At 55.6% G+C, this 26369-nt stretch overlaps 1 protein-coding gene across 3 annotated transcripts in view; it reads left to right on the forward strand.

The window, feature by feature from the left end:
* Nucleotides 1–25342, forward strand: part of OGDH (oxoglutarate dehydrogenase) — a 65899-nt gene extending 40557 nt beyond the window's left edge. For all 3 annotated transcript variants that reach the window (XM_042962877.1, XM_042962887.1, XM_042962895.1), the window contains 19 exons: nt 764–879; nt 5397–5551; nt 5664–5810; nt 5997–6087; nt 6458–6637; nt 9394–9522; nt 18283–18462; nt 18767–18919; nt 19417–19519; nt 19635–19763; nt 19885–20035; nt 20276–20403; nt 20508–20686; nt 21079–21150; nt 21462–21590; nt 21937–22009; nt 23848–24011; nt 24099–24253; nt 24389–25342. In XM_042962877.1, coding sequence (XP_042818811.1) covers nt 764–879; nt 5397–5551; nt 5664–5810; nt 5997–6087; nt 6458–6637; nt 9394–9522; nt 18283–18462; nt 18767–18919; nt 19417–19519; nt 19635–19763; nt 19885–20035; nt 20276–20403; nt 20508–20686; nt 21079–21150; nt 21462–21590; nt 21937–22009; nt 23848–24011; nt 24099–24253; nt 24389–24509 — 2555 coding nt within the window. In that variant the 3' untranslated portion in view covers nt 24510–25342. The remainder of the gene's footprint in view (nt 1–763; nt 880–5396; nt 5552–5663; nt 5811–5996; nt 6088–6457; nt 6638–9393; nt 9523–18282; nt 18463–18766; nt 18920–19416; nt 19520–19634; nt 19764–19884; nt 20036–20275; nt 20404–20507; nt 20687–21078; nt 21151–21461; nt 21591–21936; nt 22010–23847; nt 24012–24098; nt 24254–24388) is intronic.
* Nucleotides 25343–26369: the final 1027 nt, after the last annotated feature.

The raw sequence follows: 26369 nt of genomic DNA on the forward strand, positions 1-26369 counted from the left end.
CTGCCTGCTGTGTTACCCGACAGTCTGCCAGGTCTCCTCCCCGTGACACTTACCTTGACACGAAACAAGCCTGTCATGCCTGAGAAAGAGCCCTCCCTTCACGTTTTTGTCAGTTTGAAATACACTTTCAGATACAGAGGCGCCTTGTGTGGTTGGCAACGTAGAAAATACTAGCAGTTAGTCAGCAGGTCCTTGCTGGTGTGGTGCTGGGGTACCTGTGCACTTCCACTTGCAGGATGGGTGCAGATGTGCGGTTCCTAGAAGGGAGGGACACCTTCGTCCAGGGCGGCCGCGGCCTGTGCCCTCATGCCCCAGTCCCCCGGTCCCCCAGCCCCCCCAGCCCCGCCCGCCACCTCTGCACAAAAGGTCCTGGCCCTATTCTACACCAGTTCTTCAGTGTCTACCTGAATTCCTCCCTTAACTGCTTCTCTTTTGCTTTCTGATTAATTTACCCAGTGCCTTTCTAAGTCAAAATTTATGTCTTTGGGACCTTGAAGTACAGTGCTTCCTAAATTATGAGAAACTGGTTCACTGGACTAGTACACACATAATATGGACATTTTTCCTGTTTACCACACCAGTAATGTTTACAGCTGTTTGTTGCTAAAGTTTGTGTTCCTAGCTATAAGACATTACTTATTTTCATATATATCAGAGGTTTTTATGCCTTTGCTCTTCTCTTTTCTCTCCCCTGGGGAGTCCCTTCCCCTTTCCATAAACTATGGCCCCCGTGTGGCTGTGCCCCTCTCTCCTCACCATGCAGGATTCTACGGGCTGGATGAGTCTGACTTGGACAAGGTCTTCCACCTGCCCACGACCACGTTCATCGGGGGACAGGAGTCAGCGCTTCCTCTGCGGGAGATCATCCGGCGGCTGGAGGTGAGGGGGCACAGGGTGCGTGCACAGAAACCCAGTGCACCTGCTGCAAACCTGAACATACAGGGGCTTCCAGATGGGGTGGGGGCAGGCAGGGGGTGGGGGAGGGCCTCCAGATGAGGCAGTTGTTTGTCTTGTTTTCTGTTTGTTTTTTTTTTAATGTAAGGTAACGGGGAGCATTTTTGCTATTTTGTAGATAAAGATTCATGCTTTTTATTTTTACAATCAACCATAGAAGAGAAAAAGCATTTCTGTGCGTCCCAAGCTCAGTGGCTTGCTTCAGGAGTGTGAGGTCCCCCAGAGCACAAGTTCCACCTTCTGGGCCCCGTTGGGAACGAGCCCCAGGCCACCCGGCAGGTCCCCACCCCAGACAGGGTCCTTCTGTGGTTTTCTTCTTTTCCTTCTCCTTTCTGGGGCTGGGCCTCACAGCCTGCTGGGCACTGCGCGCGCACACGCACACACACACACACACACACACACACACACACACACACACACACTGGGACTACACAGGGCTCTGCTGTTGGCTGCTGGTGTCCAGCCCCGCGGTCTACACAGGGTGGGGGGAGGCTCCATATGCAGACACTGCCCATTCAGACAGACTGAGAAAAAAACTACTCCGCAGTGGGCTCCCCGCGGGTTTGTGCAGCCTTCTGGGGTGCTGCCTGGCACGCACGCTCTGAATCACGGGTGGCACCTGGCGTTCCTGGAATCCCCAGCTGAAGGACACCGGGCAGCGGGTCTGCAGGCTGGGCCCTAGAACCACCATTGACACCTGCATCCACTGAGCCAGAGCCCCAGCCCTGTGACTCAGGTGTGACAATGGGGACCCAACTCCAGCCGGTGGGGTCTGATCAAAATGCACCTTTCAGTGGTACCACATGTGGCTACGGTGGCTTAGAAAGGTCTGAGTGTCTATTGGTGACATTGTCTAACTTGTGACAAGTGGCCTATGGCATCAGCACCTCAGTTTGGTCTTCGTCACTTCTAGGCTGTGGGGTAAAATGTAGAAACTTGGTGACCTGGTGCCAGCATGAGGGTGTGGACATGGGGAGGGGTGGGCATCAGGGAGGGGTGGGCATGGGGGACAGTTGAGTGTGGGAGGGAAGGGTGGGAGGGGAAGGGTAGACATCAGGGAGGGGTGGGCATGGGGGACAGGTGAGCACAGGGAAGGGAGGGGAGGGGGGGAAAGGTAGACCTCAGGGAGGGTGGGCATGGGGGAGGGATGGGCATGGCAGGGAGGGGTGGACATTGGGGCGGGGTGGGCATCAGGGAGGGGTGGGCATGGGGGACAGGTGAGCACAGGGAAGGGTGGGGAGGGGGGAAGGGTAGACCTCAGGGAGGGTGGGCATGGGGGAGGGGTGAGCATGGCAGGGAGGGGTGGACATTGGGGCGAGACAGGCACCAGGGAGGGGTGGGCATGGGGGACAGGTGAGCACGGGGAAGCATGAGGGAAGGTGGACATCAGGGAGGGGTGGGCAGGATTGGCCAAGGCAATGGACTTTTGGTCCCTCCTCTTCCTCCATGTGCACCTTGACTGCAGTGTATAGACCCGCTCTGTGCACACGCGGCCAGCAGCCACCTGTGGCGGTTGAGCACTGGAAGTGTACAGAGGATCTGAGTAACCTTTTAGTATTAAAGACCTGACGTGTTGATACTTCACTACATGGTCTGAGGACTCATTCAGCACTATTAGAAAAATTTTAATTCCATGTGTGCTCATGTTGTGTTTCTCTGGGACATTCCTGACCAGGCACTCTCCTGGTCTAGACCCCAGAAACAGCACCCCTTGTAGACCTGTCCTCATCCAGATGAGCCTGTGCACGCTGCACCCCTGCCCGCAGGCACCTCAGCCATCTCAGAGTTGACGGTTTCTCCGGAAGGCGGGGACTGAACCAGTCGGCACAGGAGCTCATGCTGTGCATCTGCCCCTCCTTCCCTTCACAGAGATGGTCTCCAGTGGGGAGCTCAGCCCTCCTCCCCTGCCAGAGCACAGTGGAGATGTTCAGAGCCCTGTGCTTGACCTCCTCAGGCTGGAGTCTCCGGTGGCCCTGACCCCGGCGTTGGGAGGGAGCAGAGCCCCACGGCTCTCTTTCAGCCCAGGAGCCCACTCTTAAGGTGTGGGACCTTGACCATAGCGTGTCCCAACCCCAGGGTGCCCACATCCCCACCCCAGTGCTGTGCTCATGGTGGCCAGGCATTTGGGCAGACCTGCCTGCCTGCCGGTGGTGCGGACGTTCACGCACGCCTGTCCACACTAGGTTGCTGGCGCACGTGCGCTGCCAGAACCACAGGCCAGGCCCGGGGCCCCAGGGCTATACGATCTGCTTGCAGCCAGGGCCACTCGGCACCTGTTTCTAGGGAGAGAGGCTGAGAACCACCCCTCAAACTCGCTGCTGTTTCTCCTGGGGATGGAGCCAGGAATGGGAAAAACAAAACTGCGTCCAGGTCCCAGTAACCACATGTCCCAGTTAGTAGCTCAACCCACACTGACCTCACTCGTTTCTAGTTTCTGCCTGATCTTTCCTTTGATCTTCTAAGTGTTCCCTCAGGGAAATTATGCCCCACAGGTGTGAGCAGGTGTCAGGGGCACCTGTCATTGCCCTCTTCCCACCTGTGCCCAGAGCTCCCCTGCCTCCTCCTTCCCCCTCCCCTCCCCTGCCCCCTTCTTCCTTCTCCATCCCTTCTCCTCTCTCCCTGCCCCCTTCCTCCCCCTCGTCCTTCTCTCCCCTGCCCTCACCCTCTGTCCCCCTTCCTCTTTTCTCTTTGTCCCCCTCCTGTTCCCTCTAGCCCCTTCTTCCTTCCTCTCCCTCCCTCTTCCTCTCCCTGCCCCTCCCCTTCTCCCTTCCCCTTCCCTCCTCTGCTTTCCCCTCCATCTCTCCCTCTTCCCCCTCCCTCCCCCTCCTTTCCCCTTCTCCCTGCCTCTCCTTCCTCTCCCTCTTCCCCTCCCTCTTCCCTCTCCCCTTCCCCCCCTTCTTCTGTTTTCCCCTCCATCTTTCCCCCTTCCCCCTCCTCTCCCCCCTCTCTCCCTCCCCTCCTCCTTTCCCTCCCTCTTCCCTCTCCCTGTCCCCTTTCCCCCCTTCTTCTGCTTTCCTCTCCATCTCTCCCTCTTCCCCTTTCCCTCCTTCCTTCCCCTTTTCCTTCCTGTTCTCCCCTCCCCGCCTTCTTAACTCCTACCCTCCCCTCCATCTCACTCCCCCTCTCTCTGGGCCTTGAAGATCGTATTGAGACCCCAGGAAGACCTTTTTGAAGCTGAGAGAGGAGGGTTCATGTTCAGAGGCACTCTGTTTGGGCTGTGTTACATGTTCTGTGGGTCAGCCTGGCACCGTGAAGCTAGTGCTAACCGTGCAGTCAGGGAGGGCGGCCCAGCAGCCCCAGCCCCGGACTTCTTGCACCCTCTGTTATCACTGAGACACCCTCATTGACCTGGCTGATGAACTGATCCAAAGCACCAAGGCCCTCCCCAGCTCGCTTCCTCTTCATCCCCAGACAAGGTCGTCCTCCTCCTGGCTAGCATGATGGCGTGTGTAGTGCTTGGCTGTTATTTTGAGTTCAGGGCAAACCTTCCTTTGTTTCACAATCATGGAGCAGTGTGCAGAGATGCTCACTCTTCCAGATGACAGGATCAAAGGGCCTGGGGCATGTCCCTGCCCTGCCCTGTGCCAGTAGGCTCCGTATCTGTTGTAAAAACCGATGGGGCACAGACAGAACCTGGTACTGAGTGCTTGGACGGTGTGGCTGTTGGAGACGTTTTGGGGTTCATAAAATAGCCCTATTGCCACACCAGGTGCTTTCTTCTTTAGCTCATATGTTGATTTGGGGTTTACTCTCACCCTGAACTGGTGGAGGATACAGACGGGCCTGGGCCCAGGCCCCCCACCCTGAGGCTGGGCCCTCCTGGCCTTCCTGTGTCCCCCCCCACCATTTCCTGTCCAGGGAGCCCATGCTTCCCACAGGACACACGGCCTCCCTCCCAGTGGCAACGTCTGCACTGTGGATGGGATGCGTTCGCTCTGTTCAGGGCCCTTTGCTTTGCAATGTGTGCAAGCACGCTGCTGTAGGACCCGGCCTTCCCAAGAGGAGGCAGTCATTAAAAGTTGAATTTAAAACCTAAGCACCTGCAAATCTTAGGTGGCCATTGAGCTCCATCACCTACCAACAGTGTGGTCCCTTCTTTCTTTTGGCACCAGGCACAGTCTGACCTTGGGCTCAGGGAGGCTATCTTCCCAGAGTCGTCCGGTCCCCTGGCAGGTGCCTCCGTCCTCCTGCCACAAAGGGAAGCACTGTGGCCCCATGGTTATCGCTGCCCCTCCCTGCTTAGTGGGCACAGCGTGACCCCAAGGAAGCACCTTGCGGCCACACTGGCAGCGAGAGGGGGCCGTGGACCCAGGCCTGGCGCCACCCTGGTCTCTGCCCTGGGTCACAGCCGGCTCTGCTGCATCTGTTCTGGCCTCATAGCTGGGTGGGCGGCCAGCGGCCCTGGGCAAGCAGCCTTGATGGGGTCTGTGTGTGTGAAGCAGATGGCGTACTGTCAGCACATCGGGGTGGAGTTCATGTTCATCAATGACCTGGAGCAGTGCCAGTGGATCCGGCAGAAGTTTGAGACACCGGGGATCATGCAGTTCACCAACGAGGAGAAGCGGACCTTGCTGGCCAGGCTCGTGCGGTCTACCAGGTGGGGGCTGCGCTCAGGGCAGGGGGTCGCTGCAGGAGGCGGGGCTGCAGGCCCTGCGAGCCGCACTGGCCCAGGTGACCTGGCTCTTCGGGATGACTCGGTCCCTGTCCAGGTTTGAGGATTTCCTGCAGCGAAAGTGGTCATCCGAGAAGCGCTTTGGTCTGGAGGGGTGTGAGGTGCTGATTCCTGCGCTCAAGACCATCATCGACAAGTCCAGTGAGAATGGAGTGGACTACGTGATCATGGGGATGCCCCACAGGTGCCCGCCCCGGTGACCGTCCCCATGAGCCTCCCCCATCCCTGACCATGTGGGGCCGCAGCCGAAGGGACTAGTGGAGTGTTCCCCATGGGCAGCGGCCTGTTTTCCGCCTTCCTGCCTCCTGCCACACCGTGGCCTGAGGTGCCCAGAGCAGCTGATCCCCGCTCACCGGTCTCTGTGTCCCAGGGGGCGGCTGAACGTGCTTGCCAATGTCATCAGGAAGGAGCTGGAGCAGATCTTCTGCCAGTTCGATTCAAAGCTGGAGGCTGCCGATGAGGTGAGGCCCCCACTTTCTCCCAGAAACGTCTGGCGCAGCTCAGCCCACATGGGATCCCCTCTCCGTGTGTTTCTCAGGACAGCCTCCAGGGGTGGGGGCTCCACCCCACTCCACCCCACTCATAGAGGACGTGCCCGGAGCCGTCCTCTCTGAGAAAAGAGGGACGGCCACAGGTCAGAGGCCCAGCAACAACCCCCAGGCCTCCTGCTGGGGGTCCAGGATGTGCTCCTTGGCAGAGGACCTCCTCCCGGTGCCATGGGCGGGAGCCGTCCTGGGAAGAACCTTTGCAGGTTGGGAGTCCTAGGACTGGATGTAGCACAGCAGCCTGAACCCCTCCCTCCAAGAGCCAAGACTGCTGTTTGTGTGTCAGGGTTCCGGGGACGTGAAGTACCATCTGGGCATGTACCACCGGCGCATCAACCGCGTGACCGACAGGAACATCACCCTGTCACTGGTGGCCAACCCCTCCCACCTCGAGGCTGCAGACCCCGTGGTGATGGGCAAGACCAAGGCCGAGCAGTTTTACTGCGGGGACACAGAGGGCAAGAAGGTAAGGCCGTGGGGGGCCGGCCAGGATGGGCTCACAGGCCCAGTCGTATCTCAGACCTCGAGTTTCTGGCATTTAACAAAGTATTCTGAGCGGACCTCAAGGGACCTGTATATGGTGACCCAGGCCTGCCTTCAGAGTGCTCCCTCCCAGGTGGTGAGCACAGGGCTGGGCTGGAGGGGCCGCTGCCACCATCACGTCTGTGGTGAAGCTGGTCTTCCAAAAAAGGACCTTCTCTGGAGATGAAGACGGGCTAGGGTAGAGGCCTGTCGAGGGCACTGAGGGCAGAGGGGGCCGCTGGCCCAGGGCAACCTTTACACGAGTTAAGCTCATTACAGGTGGAGCCGAGCATTCGTTTACCAGGTTCTGTGATTCAAAATCCCATAGGTTCACTAGTACCACACGCAGAGGGTGACAAGGGACATTGTTAGCGGCGATGGGTCTGGGCCAGGCATTGGCAACAGGAAGTGGTTCCTGCGCTGACGGATGCCCTGCACACAAGGGGCAGGATGTGAAGGCCACACCCAGGGGCTTAGGGGCCTGGGCGGTGCCGTACACACTCCAGGTGGAAAGGGACCCCATGCAGCCCCTGGGACCAGCAAGGATAGGGTGGCCGGGGAGGGATGGGGAGGAGGCCAGCATGACCATTGCCTCCAGCATTTCCGTTGTCCTGGGCTAGGACACTCGCTGGGGCGTTGGGAGCCGAGCAGGGAGTGAGATGGCAGGAAGCTCCGTGTGGTGTCCTTGTTTGTCCCCAAAGCAGCACTCAGTGGGAGTGCTGGGAGCATCCTAGAGAGGGAGGAAACAGGCAAAAGCTGTCAGGCACAGGTAACGTGCTCCAGGCGACGGCACTGATAGGTCCTGCCGTGCGATGTGCGGCCAGGAGAGGCTCCGGTCTTGGGGAGCGCTGCTGCCCAGGCATGAGCCTGCACCCGCCTCGGCCATGAACCTAGACCCCACCGTCTGCAGTTTCTGTTCCGCTGAGGATGCCGGGCTGGGGTCTGTTACACCATGTCACTCGGCATTTAAGAACAGTCATGTAACCTCTGTAGGCGTGACCAAGGCAGAGTCTGGCCCTATTGGCCCTTTGGGTGTTTGTGGGAAAGCGGCCCCTGGTGTAGAGGGGTGGCTGCCCTGAGACCCGCTCCTGCCAGGGTCCGTGTGGGACACCGGGGGCTGTCAGACACCAGGAACGCTGGGCACCTGTGGCGTCAGCAAGCAGCACCACGCCGAAGGAGCCTCTGGGACAGCCATGTGGCTTTACCAGTTCAGGAGAGACAGCACGACGGGAGGAGGGCTCCCGTGACCTTCCCCCCAGCTGCACCAAGCAGGCCCCTGCACAAACCTAGCACCATGTCCGCCATCCCCCTGTCCTCGTGAGCATCTGGAGGCAGGACACGCAGGGTTCTGTTTAATAGATCTAGATTTTGTCCCCAAGAAGGACGTCACAGACCTTCCCTTCCTGGCACTGAGGACAGACACACGGGAGGCTGTCAGGAGCAGGGGCGCTGGGGATATGTCGAGGCGGCAGGAACAGTGTCTCATGGTGCAAGAGGTGCTCACAGACATGCAGGGAGGAGGGCGTGGGGCAGTGTTGCCATCCTGCCAGAGACACGGACACCAGGAGACACCCTTGTGTGCAAATACTAATCTTGGATCCCGTGCTCTGCTCAAGGACGCAGGCTCCCAGAGAAATGTGGTTCCAGGCTGTGCGGGGGCCACGCAGCGTGAGGCTGAACCTCGCCTGGCCAGAGAGCAGGAGGCGCGGGAGCCACGGAGCCCATCCAGATGGCACGGGGCTCCCATGCCAAATCTGGGACGGTGGGCGCCACGGAGTCACTATCACACTAATCGTTTATAGTCTCCTGGACAGACTAGGGCTCTGTGAGCCCGTGGTGCCTCCCAGACGGACTAGGGCTTCCTGAACCTGCAGTAGCACACGTAAAGGGTGAGAAGGGAAGGCTCTTCTGGAACCCCAGCAAACACACGCTGGAGCGACCACAGCCGGGCAGAGTTTGATGAGGAGCGGGGTACTGAGGTCCTCACAGAGACCTTTCTCACGACACAGGGGAAATGCTGAGTGAATGGGGGACACAGTTGGGTGAACGGGGGACACGGCTGGGTGAATGGGGGACACAGCTGAGGTGTCCTGGCACAGAGGGCGCCATTCCTGAGCCTGTTCATGAAGCACCCCAGAACCCCGGGCCTGTCTGGGCTGTGGACACAGGAGGGGCAATGGGCTGCTCCCGGTCAAGGCCCGGCCTGCATTGCTGCCCTGGTGGAGGGTCCCACCTGCTGTGCTCAGCATGGGGTCCGTGGGCTCTGTGACAGGTATGCAGATGCAGGGCAGACACACTGGAAGGAGTCTAGGGGGTCTTGTGTTCTGCCACTTCTTCTAAGTCTGAAATGGTCTCAAAACACGTTATTTTGGGGAGTGCCTGGGTGGCTCAGTCATTTGAGCCACTGACTGGCTACAGTCATGATCTCACGGTTCGGTTCATGAGTTCCAGCCCCACGTCGGGCTCTGTGCTGACAGCTCAGAGCCTGGTGCCTCCTTTGGATTCTGTGTCTCCTTCTCTCTTTCTGCCCCTCCCCTGCTCACGCTCTGTCTGTCTCTCGAAAATAAATAAACGTTTAAGAAAAAAATTTTTTTAAAACATTATTTTTGGGAAAGCAGACAAGTGACTGTCTCTGGGGTGCCTTGTGGATGTGGTGGTCGGGGCTCTGTCAGATTTGGGGTGTTCTCTGCACGTGTATAGGTCATGTCTATCCTTCTGCATGGAGATGCTGCCTTCGCCGGCCAGGGCATCGTGTACGAGACCTTCCATCTGAGCGACCTGCCGTCCTACACAACTCACGGCACCGTCCACGTGGTCGTCAACAACCAGGTAACCCGGGCTCCAGGCAGCCTCTGCATCTTGGTGGCAGAGACCACTGAGGCCACAGCATCGGGTTTGTGGTCAGACCCTCCCAAGGGCCCTTGTGCTCATATTAGTCTTACCTACGGTGGCGTGTGTCAGTTTTTTAGCATAGTTGCTCTTTTCTGATTATAAAGATACATGTCTTTTTACAAGAATGTGGACAATGCATTGTCTTTTTTCTTTTTTTTTTTTTTTTAATGTTTGTTTATTTTTGAGAGAGAGGGCACAAGCAGGGGAAGGGGAGGGGGGACCAAGGACCCTGCAAAAGCACAGAGCCTGACGCTGGGCTCAAATCCATGAACTGTGAAAGCATGACCTGAGCCAAAGTCAGACGCTCAACCGACTGAGCCACCCAGGCACTCCTGGATCATGTTTTTGATGTCAGATCTAAAGAAACTTTGCCTTGCCGAGGTCACGAAGATTTTCCCCCATCTGGAAGTTTTACAGTTTCATCTTTTCTATAGGGTGTAGTCTGTGATGTATTTGGAGTTTCGAGGTGGGTGTAGATATCCACTTGTTCCGGTACAGTCTGTGGAAAGGACTGTCAAATGAATTGACCACGTGACTGCAGGTCTGTTCTGCCTCTGTTCTTTTCTACTGATGTGCGTGTGTCCCTTCTGCTGACACCACGTTGATGACGTAGCTCTGCTGTGTGTCTGGAGGCCGCCGTGGGAGTCCTCCGGCTTCCTTCCTTCTTCACATTGTTCTGGCTTTTCTAAGTTGGTAGCCTTTTCATCCAAACTGTAGAAGCAGCTTGTCAGTTTCCACAAAGCTCTGGTATTGTGATTAGAAGTGCGCTGGCAGGTATGTCCGCTAGGGAGGGGCCACAGCTGCAACAACACTGAGCCTTCTGATCTGAGAATATGTAAATCTCTCCATTATTTTGATTCTTTTTAATTTCTGTCTAGGTATTTTGTAATCCTCCAAGTGTAGATCCTGCACGTGTTTTGTGAGACACCTAAATATTTCACTGTTTGGGGGCTATCATAAAGGGTACTTTTTAAACACTTTAATATCCAGGTGTTACTAGGATATAGAAATAGAGTTCAGTTTTGCGTTTTTTATCCCACAACTTTATTAAACTCGCTTTTACTAATTTTTTTGTGATAGTTTGGAATTTCTGTATTAACAGCCCTGTCTTGGCGACCGTTTTGTTTCTTTGTGTCCAACCTACATACGTAAACACCTCGTGTTTCTCTTTCCTGTTGTGCGGCCAGGATGTAAGCAGAGCGTGGAGGGGGGAGGGAAGACGTCCCTTCCTTGTTCCCCATTTAGGACAAAAGTGCTCAGTCTTGGCCGCTAAGTGTGGTGCTTGCAGTAGGTTTTCTGTCCGTGCCTTTGCAGGCGGTTCCCAGTTTGTAGGCAGTATTTATCACAAGGGGCTGGTGTTTCTTAGCAGATGCTTTTCTGCGTCTCTGAAGATGGTCAACTGGTTTGCGGACAGTGAATCCACTCTGAGTGTGGGACTCTTGTGTCCGCTCACACACCACGTGGCTCTGTGGTGTTCTGGCCGTGTCAGCCTGGTCTGGCTGTGCAGGGTAACGCTGGCCTCATAAAGTAAGCTGGGAACTTCTCCCTCATCTTCTGTTTTCTGGAAAAGCCTGTGTAGAGTGGGTGTTAACTTCCTCTGTAAACACTGAGTGGAATTTGCCGGCAGGAGGCTTGGTGGCCCAGAGTGTTGGCCATGGGAAGGCCTTTCCCTTGTCTTTGCGTTCAGGTCTCGATTGCATGGCACCTGATTTCTTCCCGTCCACCCTGTTGGGGCTTTGCTCCACGTTTTCTCTGTCTCAGCAGCTTTACTGAGCTGGGATCCCCACAGCAGACAGCGGCTTCTGGTGTCCTCACTCTTGTAGAGCATCACGTTGTCTGAAGAAACTCTGTGTCTCTTAGGTGTCACATGCTTGCCCCCCGTGCTCCCCAGGCCTACACAGCCATTAGCCACATCATAGTCAGGACTTCATCCTTGTGATAGCCGTGGATAGCTGTCCTGTGGCTTTGTCAAGTGCTGTCCACCCACGTGTCTGTTGACGGACATTTGGACCGTTTGTACCTCCTGGCTGATACACATAACGCTGCTCCAGGCGCAGGCTTCTGTGTGGCACGTACCAGGAGCGGGGTTGTGGGGTCACATGGTAGCTCTGAGTACCCTCTGGAGGACCCCACAGACTGTTTTCCCAGGAGGCCGCCATTCCCCCCACGTCCACAGTGTCTGAGGGCTCCCACTTTCCCAGGTCTTCTCTCACACTTCTTACTGTCTCCCTTCTGTCTCAGCCATCAAAGAGGGTGTGAACTGGTTTTTGCATTTCCCTAATGACTGACGATGTTGAGCATTTTCACATGTGTTTATTGGCCATTTGTAGATCTTTGGAGAAATATCCACAAAGATTTTCTGCCCATTTGTAAATGGGATTCTTTGTTATGAGTTGTGAGAATTCTTCATATATTGTGGATACAAGCCCTTTATCAGATAAATGATTTGCAAATGTTTCCTCTTACTTTATGGCTTTTTCACTTTCTTGAGTTGTTTTTTGAAGCCCGAAAGTTTTGTACTTTTCCTCCTTTGTTTCCCTCTAAGCTCTTATGTCTGTGACCCCCTGGAGTTAACTTTTGCGTGTGAGGCAAGGAGGGGGGGCTTGCCTTACACCTCACCACCTGTGAAGAAGACCGTCTTTCCCCCACCCACGTGACACGTGACGTGGCATCATTCAGCTGCTTGAATCTGTAGATTTGTATCTTTTGACAAATTTGGGGAATTTTCAAACATTGTATCTTTTTTTCCAAACCAACTTCACTCCTTTTACCCATGCTCCTCCCCACTCCCACCTCTGGCAACCACCAAAACGTTCTCTATGAGTTTGGGTTTGGTTTTGTTTTAAATTCCGCATACAAAGGAGTTCATACAGTATTTGTCTTCAACTTATTTCACTTAGCGAAATGCCCTCAAGGTCCATGCGTGTTGTCACAGATGACAAGATTTCTTTCTTTGATTTGTTTTTGGGTTTTTTTTTTTTTATGTTTATTTATTTTTGAGAGCAGGAGGGGAGGGGCAGAGAGACGAGGATGGGCAGAGGATCAGAGGATAGGAAGCAGGCTCTGTGCTGTCAGCACAGAGCCTGATGCAGAGCTCAAATTCATGAACCTCGAGATCATGACCTGAGCCAAAGTGGGACACTTAACCGACAGAGCCACCCAGGCGCCCCTCCTTCTTTGATTTCCTAATAATTTTCCATTGTATATATATTACATCTTCTTTATCCATTCATCCGTTGATGGCTACCTGGATTGTTTACGTGTCTTGGCTATTGTAAATAAATCTGCAGTAAACATAGGGGTGCATGTATCTTTTTGAATTAGTGATTTTGTTTTCTTCAGATAATACGCAGAAGTGGAATTACTGGGTCATAGGGTAGTTCCATTGTTAACTTTCTGAGGAACCTCAGTACTGTTTTCCGGAGTGACTGCACCAGTCTGCGTTCCCACCAGCAGTGAACAAGGGCTCCCCTTTCTCTGCATCCTCGCCAACACCTGTTGCTTCCTGAGTTGTTGATTTTCGCCATTCAGACAGGTGTGAGGTGGTATCTCATTGTGGTTTTGATTTGTATTTTCCTGATGATGAGTGATATGGAGCATGTTTTCATGTGTCTGTTGGCATCTGGATGTCTTCTTTGGGGAAATATCTGTGCAGATCCTCTGCCTGTTTTTTAATTGGATTGTTTTTTGCTGAGTAGTATCAGTTCTTAATGTATTTGGAGTATGAATCCCATATATACAATTTGATATACAGTTTGCAAATATTTTCTCCCATTCCATGGCTGCCTTCTCATTGTGGTAATGGTTTCCTTCGCTGTGCAGAAACTTTTAGTTTGATAGAGCCCCACTTGTTGATTTTTGCTTTTGTTTTCTTTGCTTTTGGTGTCATTTCCAAAAAGTCACTAAGACTAACATCCAAGAGCTTGCAGCCTGTGTTTTCTTCCAGGAGTTTTATGGTTTTCAGGCCTTACATTCAAGTCTTTGTTTTGAGTTTATTTTGTGTGTGATGGAAGAATGTGGTCTGGTTTCATTCTTTTGCATGTAGCCGTGCAGTTTTCCCAATGCCGTTTGTTGAAAAGACTGTCCTTTCCTCATTGTATATTTTTGGCTCCTTTGTCATAACTTAATTGACCATAGAGGCATGGGTTTATTTCTGGGCTCTCCATTCTGTCATTGGTCTATGTGTCTGTTTTTATGACAGGACCACTGTTTTGATCATTACACTTTGTAGTATCATTTGAAATCAGGGAATGTGGTGCCTCTAGCTTGGTTCTTCCTTCTCAATACTGTTTTGGCTCTTCGTGGTCTTGTAGTTCCATCTAAATTTTAGGATTTGTTGCTCTATTTCTGTGAAAAATGCCACTGGTATTTATATAGGGATTGAATTAAATTTGTAGGTGGCTTTGGGCAGTTTGGACATTTTAATATTTATTTTGCCAATCCATGAGCATGGTATATCTTTCTATTTGTGTCATAATCAGTGTCTTTCATCAGAATGTCCTCAGTTTCCAGAGGACAGGTCTCTCACCCCCTCTTTTATGTTTATTTCTGCAGACAGTGTCTCTTACTTCAGACATTTATTAAGCCCCACCCCCTCTTTCTGGGTCTCCAGCGGCACCAACGTCAGACACGTTGTTAGAGCCCACATTTCCTGAGGCTTTGTTCATGGTGCCCTTCAGTCTCTATTTCTTGAGATTTGGGGTGATCCCAAGGTCACTGATTCTTTCCTCTCTGCCCTGTTCCACTATACAGACCAATATTCAGGGTTTTCCCCCAATTTCCTTTACTTTTAAGTTCTAAACTTCCACTTAGTTCTGTTTATGTCTCCTGTGTCTTTGCTGAGAGCTTTTATTTTTTTCACGCATGCCAGGCATGTTCGTAATTTCATCGAAGTATTTTCCTGACATCTTTTGTGATGTCTTTGTGAGGTGATTCTAACATGTGTCATCGTGGTGCTGACTGCCGATTGCTTTCTCTTACTCCATGAGGTTTTCCCAGGTGTTGGTGTAACATTCCACTGGTTTTCAAATGACATTGGGATGTTTTGAGCATTTTGTTGTGAGACTCCGATCTTACTTAAATCTTCTGTGAGGCCCACCTCCTAGGCATCTTGGGTGGGGGTGGGGAAGGGCCACGGTGTTTTCTGTGGGCTGGCTGCAGCAGGGTGGCAATTGTCTAATAGTGTCTTGGTCCTCTGGCTTTCCTGCCTGTGCCTGCTGGTGTTTTGTTTTTTGTTTTTGGGAGTTTTTTTAGTTTATTTATTTTGATAGACAAGAGACCGTGCAAGCAAGAGAGGAGCAGAGAGTGAAAGAGAGAGAGGATCCCAAGCACGCTCTGCACTGCCAACACAGAGCCCAGCGAGGGGCTCGAACCCATGAACCGTCAGATCATACCTGAGCCAAAACCAAGAAGGCTGACACTTACCCAACTGAGCCACCCAGGCTCCCCCTGCTGGTGTTGCCAAGCAACCTGCTCCAGCACCCAGCCCAGGGTATAGGAGGAGACGTCCTGGGACCTGTCATTGAGTCACTCCTCGGGCCCTATGGTCCCTGGCTAGTCTGACTTCTGTCTACCTTCAGAGTTTTATGTTTACTCTACAGATAATGTCCTGGGGCTTCCATTGTCCTTGGTAGGAAGAATAGGGAAAGGTTCACCTCCTTCATCTTCCAGAAGTGCAAGTCCCTATGAGAACATTTCTTTTAAGTATAAATTCCATTTCTTTAGTATACATAAGACTCTCCAGGTCTGTTTGTTCTTGAGTGAGCTATGGTAATTTCTTTCATGTAAGTCGTACAATTACAATTTGTGTCCTTAGAGTTTGTGATGTTCTGTTATTAGCATCTGTCCTGGAATCCCTTATCTCATTCCTGATATTGATAATTCGTGTCTTTTCTCTTTTTGTTTTCAATTGCTGTGGTTGTAGATTGGTTGTTGTTTCCAAAGGGACAGCTTTGGCTTCATTGCATTTTCTGTATTTTCCTGTTTTTCTAGTTCATTGATTTCTGCTCTTTGTTGTTCCTTTCCTTCTATTTGCTTTGGATTTAATGTAGCCTCTCTTCCTGGTTTCTTAAATCACTGGGGTGAAACCCTCCTTCTCTGCAATAGAAACATTTAATAACATTCCGATTTAAGAATCACGTTACACAAAAACGGTACAGGTAGGCCTTGGGTGTGTCAGACTTCTTGTGACAGAAAGCTAAGCATCCTGGTTGCACCTGCCTGAGGCCGGATCCAGGGGAGAGTGTCCTAGGATGGCAGTGTCTGGAAACTACCCTCCCAGGAAGCTGGGCCCGTGTAGCCCAGAAGATAGAAGGCCCAGGAAGCATGAGGGCTCCCTTCCTGTGAGCGAATGATTCACACAGCAAGAATGTGACAGCAGAGTCGGCACCATGGGTGCTAACAACCAGAAATCCGGTCTCAGTGGAGTGACAGGAAGAACTTCAGCAACCAGCTCTGTTCCAGCTGGGGACCAGCCGCAGGGCTGAGGGAGACAGGGCTCCAGCCAGGGCTGACCTCAGGGTCTCTGGCTCTCACACCAGCAGTTCCAGTCAGTGGGATCTTCCCACTGGTGCCCTCACGATGTCTTTAAAGACATCGCTAATGCAACAAGACCAGACATGAAAATTTCCATCCCTAGATCAATGGGGAGCTGGTTACATAATTTATGGTGTACCCACATGTGTGTCATACGGCTTACATGAATTAACGCATGAAAATTAATATACATAAAATGCTCAGAATAGTGCCTGGCCCACGAATAAGCACTGACCTAAGTTATCGAAGTGATTAATACCACGCAGTGAAACTGTTTCAACTGTTTCATACACTGTTGAAATGACCTACAAGATCTGTTACGTGCAGAAAGGTATTGTGTGTAAACACCTATCTCCCTACGTCTGTGTGCGTGCACACCCACAGAGCACACCGTCTCCACACACACGTGTGTGTGCCCACATCCGTATGTGCTTAAAGACACAGAAGCTAGTAACTGGCGGACATTGGGGTGGGGGGCAGCCGAGGGCCTGAGGTCTTAACCTTCCAGAGCAGTTTCCTTCCTGTGAGGCACTAGAGACGGCACGTATGCTGTGATCACTAACTCACCAGTCCCTGTGCTCATTTCCCAGGCGAGGAGACTGTTGAAGACGTGTCCATGAGAACTGTCATCAGTTAACATCCTCATCGGTTTCTATTTCTCATCTCTTTAGCTAGTGTGATAAAGGAGAGTATGTGAAAGCAACATGTGATAAATGATGCCCAGTGTTCTGTAAGAGCTTCAGTTTAGCAAGGGTTTTCTTTAATCTCTTCACTGATTCTGATGCCACAGTTGATGGCGTGCGTGGGGTCGGTAAGATCTGTAGCAGGAGAAGTGGCTGCCGTCCTGGCCCTTGTCTTGCTAAGAACGTGCCTCAGGTTCAACCTTCTAAAATTCTCTCCTGAGGAAGGCTTCGGGAGCTAAATATTTTTCTGTGTGTGTCAAAACCATGTTGGTACAAGAGTGGGAAATAAGCTATATGCCTGACGATAGAAGCCTTTGCATAACTTTTGGCAGAGCCATAGGAGGCAGTGCCGTATAAGCATTAGAATATCTGATGTCTTAGAGAAAGAGTCCCCGTGCAGTGAGAGGAAGCACAGGGCACTCATTTGTGCTGGCAAGAGCGTGGGGCACAGACACGCATGCTCACACTTTTGAAGAGCAGTTTACTGCTGTTCGGAAATGTCCACAGTGCTCGCCCTGTGCCTCAGTTCTCTTTGCTGGGAGAGTTCGCACATGAAGTCCATGTTGCTGGACCAACCCTGTGTAAGAATGTGTCCAGCAACAGCGGATTGACCACAGGCCACCAACATAGACAAATGCCAGTGCCTCGGAAAACCGAGGAGGTGGGGAGCCTTCCAGATGAGACAAGACTGGCACGGGGTGATGTGCTGGATTGGACGCTGGACCGGGGGCAGAAAGGTGGGTCATCAGGCACAGTGTGTGTGGACACCGTGGGTCAGGTTACGTATTTAGGACATGGAACTGCTCAGGCTAGTGAGGGCATGTCCCTGTTTTAGGAAATGGGAATTCTACAACTCAACCCTGAATGCTTCAGGAGGAAAAGTGGGGATTACGGTAAAGTTAGGGTTAGTTATTATAGGCTGTTAGAGAATAGCATTCAGAATTTTAAACATAGGTTACATGTGTACATGTGCAAAGAAAAACATCAAGATATTTCCACTGGCTGGTGGAAAGATACACAACTTTGTTTAACTTTTCATTTTTTTATACTGTTTTCCAAACTCTGTATATTGAACATGTATGAATTTTGTTCATAGAATAAGAAACAACAAAAAAATTTTTTAAAGACCTAGGGGTTCCTGTGGGGCTCAGTCAGTTGAGTGTCTGACTTCGGCTTAGGTCATGATCTCACAGCTTGTGAGTTCAAGCTCCAGGTCGGGCTCTGTGCTGGCAACTCGGAGCCTGGATCCTGCTTCGGATTCTGTATCTCCCTCTTTCTCTGCCCCTCCCCCGCTCGCTCTCGCGCGCATGCTCTCTCTCTCTCTCAGAAATGAGTAAACATTAAAAAAATAAGGATGTAAATTTACAAATAAATAAATAAGTAACCCTAAACAGGTACTTGGGGACCTGGTGGGGCTGGTGCAGCCGGGTGGCCGCCAGCTGGTGGCGCTCTGCCCACCCTGCCTGGGTGTCCCTTGCAGATCGGCTTCACCACAGACCCGCGCATGGCCCGCTCCTCACCCTACCCCACTGACGTGGCCCGCGTCGTGAATGCCCCCATTTTCCACGTGAACGCGGACGACCCAGAGGCCGTCATGTACGTGTGCAAGGTGGCAGCCGAGTGGAGGAGCACATTCCACAAGGACGTGGTGGTGGACCTGGTGAGCCACCCCTGTCTGCGCCAGGGAGAGAAGGGCCAGGCTCCCTGGTGCAGGTTCGCCTTGCCGCTCCTCCCCAGAGCTCCCGAGGCTCCAGCCTGGGTGAGCCATGCCCGGGAAAGAAAGTAGCTGGGGTCTCATCCCAGGGTGTCCCCAGGTCACTCTTGTTCCATCTTCTGTGACAGAGCAACTCTGGTGTGAAGGAGACATAGACCCTAATTCTAGAGGAGGTGCACTGAGGCATCACACAGGAGTTGGGGGCAGGCGCTTGTGTGTTTCTGACACTGGCATCTTGGGCTGTGTCCAGGTGTGCTACCGGCGCAATGGCCACAACGAGATGGACGAGCCCATGTTCACGCAGCCGCTCATGTACAAGCAGATCCGCAAGCAGAAGCCAGTGCTGCAGAAGTACGCGGAGTTGCTGGTGTCCCAGGGCGTGGTCAACCAGCCTGAGTACGAGGTGAGTATGAGGTGCGGCCGGCCAGAGGCCCCAAGTAAGAGCATGCGCAATATTTACAACTGTCACTTCTTGACTGTCCTGCGGCTGCAGGGAGCTCACAAAAGAGGTGGGTCCTGAGAGCCCGGGGGCGGGCAGGGGCAGGTAAAGGGCCTGTTGTGGATCTGGTCACTCCTGACAGGTTAAGAGAGGCCCGTGCCCATGCTCAGGGCACAGAGGCAGGAAGGGCTGGCTTTGGTGGCCGTGTGGAGGTCAGGGCTGGCGATGGGGTGGCGCGGCGGGCCTCCCCTCTCCCAGTGGTGCTAGAAGTCATATGAACTGGGCCAGTTTGCAAGGAAGCCAGCGGGGTGGGGGTGGGGGCTCCCCAGACTTGGAGAAGAAGGTGCTGGGCGTAGAAAAGGACGGCAGCTCCTCGCTGGCCTCTGAGTGGTTGTGCACACGGGGACCCTGGGGCCTGTTGTGCAGCTCCCCCAACAGCTGTGCTGTGCCCCGCCCTCCAGGAGGAGATCTCCAAGTACGACAAGATCTGCGAGGAGGCCTTCACCAGGTCCAAGGACGAGAAGATCCTGCACATCAAGCACTGGCTAGACTCCCCCTGGCCCGGTAAGCAGCGGGGACGTCACCATGCGCCCCTCACCCACCCCCACAGCGCCCCCAGGGCCCACAGTTTGGTTCCGGGACGGTGGTGGCTGTGCGTCAGCTGGGCCTCCCATCATAGGCTTCTTCACCCTGGACGGGCAGCCGAGGAGCATGACCTGCCCGCCCACGGGCCTGACAGAGGACATTCTGACGCACATCGGGAACGTGGCCAGCTCCGTGCCCGTGGAGAACTTCACCATTCATGGAGGTGAGGAAGCCTCTGCCCCCTGGGAGGCAAGTCAGGACCCCAGGGGCTGGGCCAGAGGAGACACCACAAGCTCTCATCACGAGGGGGTATAACGGGCAGCTGGTGAGCGTCGTCTCTACAGGGCTGAGCCGCATCCTGAAGACACGTGGGGAGCTGGTGAAGAACAGGACCGTGGACTGGGCCCTGGCGGAGTACATGGCTTTCGGCTCCCTCCTGAAGGAGGGTATCCACATCCGGCTGAGCGGCCAGGACGTGGAGCGAGGCACTTTTAGGTAACTGCGTGATCTCGTGGCCCCAGTGAAGTGCAGGGGACGGAAGGGGAGGGCCCTGGCATTTATCCTGAGAAGAAAATCACTACTGGGAAGCAGCCATGCAGTCCCGTTGTTGGCCCAGACACACCCCTTCCCTGCTCCGATGGGGGCACTTCGGCTGAGAACGGGTTACTGCCTGGGTCTCCTCATCGGTCCAACGCCCTGCAACTCCCGCGTCTACCCTGTGCTGTTCCACCCCAGCCACCGCCACCACGTGCTCCATGACCAGAACGTGGACAAGAAGACCTGCATCCCCATGAACCACCTCTGGCCCAACCAGGCTCCCTACACCGTGTGCAACAGCTCGCTGTCTGAGTACGGGGTCCTGGGTGAGTGCCACGGCCCTCAGGCCCAGCCCTTGCTGCCCCTGCCCGCCCGCCTGTAGGCTCAGGTCCGCTCTCCTCCCTCCTCCCTCCTCCTCCGCGCTCTGCAGGCTTCGAGCTGGGTTTTGCCATGGCCAGTCCCAACGCCCTGGTCCTCTGGGAGGCACAGTTTGGTGACTTCCACAACACGGCCCAGTGCATCATCGACCAGTTCATCTGCCCAGGACAGGCTAAGTGGGTGCGGCAGAACGGCATCGTGCTGCTGCTGCCCCACGGCATGGAGGGCATGGTGAGTTCCCGCCCTCCCTCCTGCCCAGGGTGCAGTCTGCTTCCCCCTACCCCCCAGGGCAGGTGGTAGGTCCCATTCCACCTCTGGAGGGAAGCAGGGGTGCCGGTGCGGGTCACACCAGCTCAAACGCCCTGCCACCTCCCTGTCCCCGCCCTGGGCCTAGAAGGACTGTCCTCACTGCCGAGGCCCCACAGGAGGAGCCGTGTGGAGCCAGGCTGTGGGCCCTGTCCTGACACAGAAGCACCCCTCCATGCTCTGGGGGCAGGAAAGGGGTCGAAATGCCAGCAGGTTGATGGAAGTTGGTGTTTTTCAGACCAGAAATGACCCAAGTCCGTTAAGGAAGAGACATTGCAAATACACCTTCTGCCTGTAACTTGTGTGTCTGGTTCCAGGGTCCAGAACATTCCTCTGCCCGGCCAGAGCGGTTCCTGCAGATGTGCAATGACGACCCGGACGTCCTACCGGTGAGTAGAGCACCCTCCCCCCACCCCCACCCCGGAGTGAGAGGCTCTGTCCTGCTGCTGTGGGTGCTGCCTCGGGGGCTGCAAGGAGCAGCTGTGCGCAGATGGGTTCAGGCAGATGCTGTAGAGGAAAGTTCTGGTGATTTCAGGACTGACGGAGGGAGGGAGGGAGGGAGGGAGGGAACAGGACACAGAACCCCAACGAGAGCGTGTGGCTGCTGCCAGAGCTCCTGGCGGGGTCCCCTCGTGCGCGCACCCTGCCAGGGCAGCCATGGTGCCTGAGGCAGGGCTGGGGCCTCTCCCTCATGCTGCAGAACCTGGAGGAAGCCAACTTCGACATAAACCAGCTATACGACTGCAATTGGATCGTCGTCAACTGCTCCACGCCCGGCAACTTCTTCCATGTGCTGCGGCGGCAGATCCTCCTGCCCTTCCGGAAGCCGGTCAGTCAGGGCCTCCCTGCCCAGAGGCCGGGCCTCAGGAGTCCAGGGCCCCTGCCCAGCAGGGGGATGGACCTGTGGGTAGGGGATAGTGGGTGCTACACCAGGCAGGGTCCCAGCGAGCGGGCTCCTGGGCGGGGTGTTAAAGGGGAAGTGGGTGTGAAGGACCCACAGTCCACAGAGCCTGGCTGTGGGTGGGGACCCCGAGGAGAGGCTGGGCGCCCAGGGCCAGGGTGCCGGCACTCAGCGCAGCTGGGAGAGTGGATGCGGGGCTCCTGGCCACACAGTGGGCCTCCCTCTGGACCCCATGGGGCCTGACCCATCACGGGCCTGTGCTCCTCCATTCCAGCTCATCATCTTCACCCCCAAGTCCCTGCTGCGGCATCCCGAGGCCAGAACCAGCTTCGACGAGATGCTCTCAGGTGGGTGTGCCGGGGGTGGGGTGGCGACGGTCTCCTGCGGTCGTTGCACACACACCAGCGAACGCGACGGCCCAGAAGCCAGAGTTTGCGCTTGGGTGTTGTGCCCCCGCCCCCGTCTGCAGCCTTCGCCTGGGCGCCCCAGGCCTCCTTCAGAGGTGGCAGAGCAAGTCAGCTAAGACCTCCCCCACTCTGAGGAGGGGGACCTGCCATGAGACCCACAGAGACCCCCAGAGACCCCAGGCCCCTGGGCCAGGCAGCTGCCTTCATCTTGAGTCGAGGTGAAGCCTCCCCAGTCTGTTTGAACCCCCCCAGACCCGGTGGCTACCACCCTGCTGCTGTGCCTGGGTCACCCTGTAGGGGCCCTGCACGCGGGTGCAGCCGCGCAGCTCATGTCCTCCTGTGTCTGGCCATTTGTGCTCCCGTCCTTGCCCCGCAGGCGTCACAGAGCAGGTGCCGGGACCGTTTCTGCCCTGTGGCTGTTGACCTACCCTGTCTGGGCGGTCCGCTCGAGTGGACTGTTCATCCTTTGGTGCACGTGGTGTTGCTCCCACGTTCGAGCAGTTGAGAGTGACGCTTCTGTGGACGTGGGTGTACAGACGCCTCTTCTGGAGTCTGCTTTCCACTCACTCGGGCGCATCCCCGAGGCAGGGACCCACGTAATTCTGTTCGTGGGATTTTGAGGAACTGTTGTCCACAGCAGCCGCGCCATCTCACATTCAGCCCGCCAGAGCTCGTCTCTACACTTGTGTGACAGTGATGCTGAGCCCCCTCACGCACATCTGCTGGCTATCTGGGCGTCCACTTTGGATAAGCATCTGTGCGTGGTTTCGCCTGAGTTTGAGTTAGGCTGTTTGCCTTGTTGAATTGTGGTTCTTGGTGTGTGGAGGTTACTACGGAATAGCAATAAGCCTGACCCCAGAACACGCGTCTTCGTTCACTTGTGTCTTCAGTGCTTTTCAGCAGCACCTTACAGTTTTTATCCCAAGTCCTCACCGTCTCCAGTTATCCCGTTGATGCTGGTGCACATGGGCTTTCTTGTTTGTGTTTGGATTAGTCGTTGTTAGTCTGCAGAAATGCAACTGAGCACTGAGTATGGACGTTTTTATCCTGCAACTTTGCCGGGTTGGTTTATTCTAATCTCTAGGGTTTTGGCCATCTACACACCGATTGTTTTACCTTTTCCTTTTCCAGTTCAGAGGCCTCTCATGTTCCTTTCTCCCCTCACTGGTCTGGCTGAGACTTCCAGCATGAGGTTGGGCAGGAGTGGTGGCCGTGGGCGTCCTTGTCTTCTTCCTGGTCTTAGAGGAAGAGCTCTGTCACCCCCAAGTCTGGTGCTCGTGGTGGGCTTTTTGTATCTGGCCTATATTCCACAGGCAAAGTTCCTGTAGCACGATTGTGCATGTGTCATGTGTGTATCACTAAGTGAGACCCTTTTCTGGATGCCCCTTCCAGAGGGCAGTCTGGTTCTCCTGGCCGGGCCAGCGCTGGAAAGCTGAGTATGTGTTCCAGCTACGCGGAAGGTTCGGTGTTTGTACCTCGTGGGGAATCTGAGCCGAGTGAGCAGAGTTCATTGCCCTCCTGTTGGGAGGAAGGAACCGGTGTTGCTTGCTGTCTGGGGCTGGCCTTGCCTACTATGCACTGCACACGATGTGCTTCTCAAGGCGCTCTGGGTCCGGAGCGATTCCAGGGCCCCCTCCCCCAGGCTGGTGCTCATTCGGAGCTGGTGTTCTCGCTTGGCTGCCCCGGGGGCCCGGCTCCTGCACGAGCAGCAGCAGCGGGCCCTGGGTGCCCTCGGCCAGGTCCTGAGAGGACCCCCGGCCGTGGGGATTCTCTTGTAGGAACCAACTTCCAGCGGGTGATCCCAGAAGACGGCCTGGCGGCTCAGAACCCAGCAAACGTCCAGAGACTTCTCTTCTGCACCGGCAAGGTGTACTATGACCTCACCCGCGAGCGGAAGGCCCGGGGCATGGCCGAGCAGGTGGCCATCACCAGGATCGAACAGGTGGGGGAAGATGGCACTGCAGTGGGGGCCAGCATCCCTCCTTGCCCGAGGCCCCATCCCCTCTGACGGGAACCCTTCATTCCGCAGTTGTCCCCGTTCCCCTTCGACCTGCTGCTGCAGGAGGTGCGCAAGTACCCCAACGCTGAGCTGGCCTGGTGCCAGGAGGAGCACAAGAACCAGGGCTACTACGACTATGTGAAGCCGCGGCTGCGCACCACCATCAGCCGTGCCAAGCCAGTGTGGTGAGCAGGGGTTGGGGGCGGCCCTGGGAACTGGCTGCCTTGGGGGCAATGGGGGCGGGGCCTGGGAGCTGGCTCAGCGGGGGCTGGGGCTCTGGGCTCACTGTGCCCCCATGGTACCCCCCCTCCCCCCCACAGGTACGCTGGCCGGGATCCAGCCGCGGCTCCGGCCACTGGCAACAAGAAGACCCATCTGACAGAGCTGCAGCGCCTCCTGGACACGGCCTTCGACCTGGACGCCTTCAAGAACTTCTCGTAGACGCTGCCCAGGCCGCCTGAGCCGCCACCCTCCACGCCACAGCCGCCCCTCGCTTCTCCACTAAAGAATAGTGCCTCAGCGCTGTCCGCATCTCTGCTGTCCACCGCACCGCACACCCTGTCCCGCTTAACGTTAGGCTGCTATACCCCCAGTGCTTGGCCACCCCCCAGGCCAGATCCCCCCAGGTGCCGCGACTTCTGTCCGGCTGAGCATCCCGCGTGGAGAGGGGCCCTTGCGGGTGTCCCAGGAGGGTCTGCCGTGCCCCGGCCCTCTCGCACTGCAGGCCCAGCCTCACGCCACCCACCCCAACCCCCAGAGCGGCGGGAGAGGGCAGGGCTCCACTGGGGCCCCCACTGCGTGGTGAACCGAGGCGCTGGGTGGGGCTGCGGGCGGGAGGTGGCCTGCATCTGGCCTGGCACAGAAAAGGCGGGTCCGCTCTCTGCAGCATCCACTTCTGGCCCTCGAGAGGGGCCTGGGCCGCTTGTGGGGCCCGTGCACACTGCACCCACCTGGGGCCAGGCCACACCCAGGCCACAGGATGCGGGGCTCTGGGCCAGGCCAGGACGTGGCCACTGCCTGCCCCCCGCACACACACCCACCCCCTCAGCCCACCCTCGTGTCCCGCTTCTCCCAATGCCAACGCTGTGGAGACGGAAGCGGTCTTGTCTGGGCCGTGCCGTAACCGGTCAGGGGGTACAGGAGGTCCGGGGCCAGGGGCGGCTCCCCTCACCCGTCACAGGGACAAATCTGATTTATTTATTTTGGTTAAAAAAACAAAAACAAAAACAACTTGGCATTGCATTTGGCTTGACCCATAAACGAAGTTACCCTCAGGCCGTCTGTGTGTGGTTCTGTTACCCCCCCACCCCCCCACCCCCATCCTGCCGTGGAAGCAGCCTCTCACTGCATGGCCCTGTGTCACAGGTACAGATTGTGCCCAGTGGCCCCTCCTTAGACCCCAGGCTGGTCGGCCTGCTCCCCGACGAGTTTGTGCCCCTGGACAACCTCTGCAGGGGAACCAGCCATGTGTGCAGAACCCCCGGGGCCCGGTGTCCCCTCTTGACAAGAGCCCCACCATCTTGGGCTCACAGCACACCATCCTCTGCCTCCTGGGGGGTCAGCAGGTTCCAGCACTGAGCGAGCTCAGGGAAAGGCCTGAGTGTGGACACGGGCTGATGGCCACCCCATCTTCTAGGACACACTTGGGTCCCTTGTTCTTGAAGCCTCTTGGAATCTCTTCGTGTTGTCCTGTGTGCTCCCTGTGGCTTGGCCGTGGGTCCTCCAGCCCTGTTGTGACTGGCCACACAGGCGGAGCTGGGTGTGGGGTCAGGACAACAGGACCAGCAGGGCACTGCATCTGATGGAGTCGGCAGGGTGGATCAGGGTTAAAGGAGGCAAAAAATGAGAGGCAGGAGCCCCTTCCCTTCCCTGGGGTCCCCTCTCCACTTGCTGCAGCCTGGGAGGCCTGCAGTGAAGGAATGTCGCCTCTGGATGCCACCACCTTGTGGTTGGCACGTAGAGTGAGAGCTGCTGGGGGGCGCTTTGACGAGGCACTGCTTAGACCTCGCTGGGCAGCTGTCTGCTCACCCTTTGGTCGCCCCTACCTCTGCGCGAAAGAAGAGCATCCTGCCTGCTCCGACAGGGCTTTGGGGAGGGCGAGTGTGAGTAACCTGCTGAGGGGTGTTTCTGGACAGAGAGGCGCTTCGGACACCTGCACCAGCTTGAAACCTTGCTGTGCTGGGGGGCCTGGACCCGAGGGGGCTGCAGCCCCAGGACAGGTGACCTGGGCAAGGAGGAGGTTTGTGGGGGGGGGGGTGGCCCAGGTGCGGCTGACGCCTGACCCATCTTAGGCAGGTATGG

Source organism: Panthera tigris, chromosome A2, assembly GCF_018350195.1.
Source record: "Panthera tigris isolate Pti1 chromosome A2, P.tigris_Pti1_mat1.1, whole genome shotgun sequence".
In the NCBI taxonomy this organism is placed as follows: Eukaryota; Metazoa; Chordata; class Mammalia; order Carnivora; family Felidae; genus Panthera; species Panthera tigris.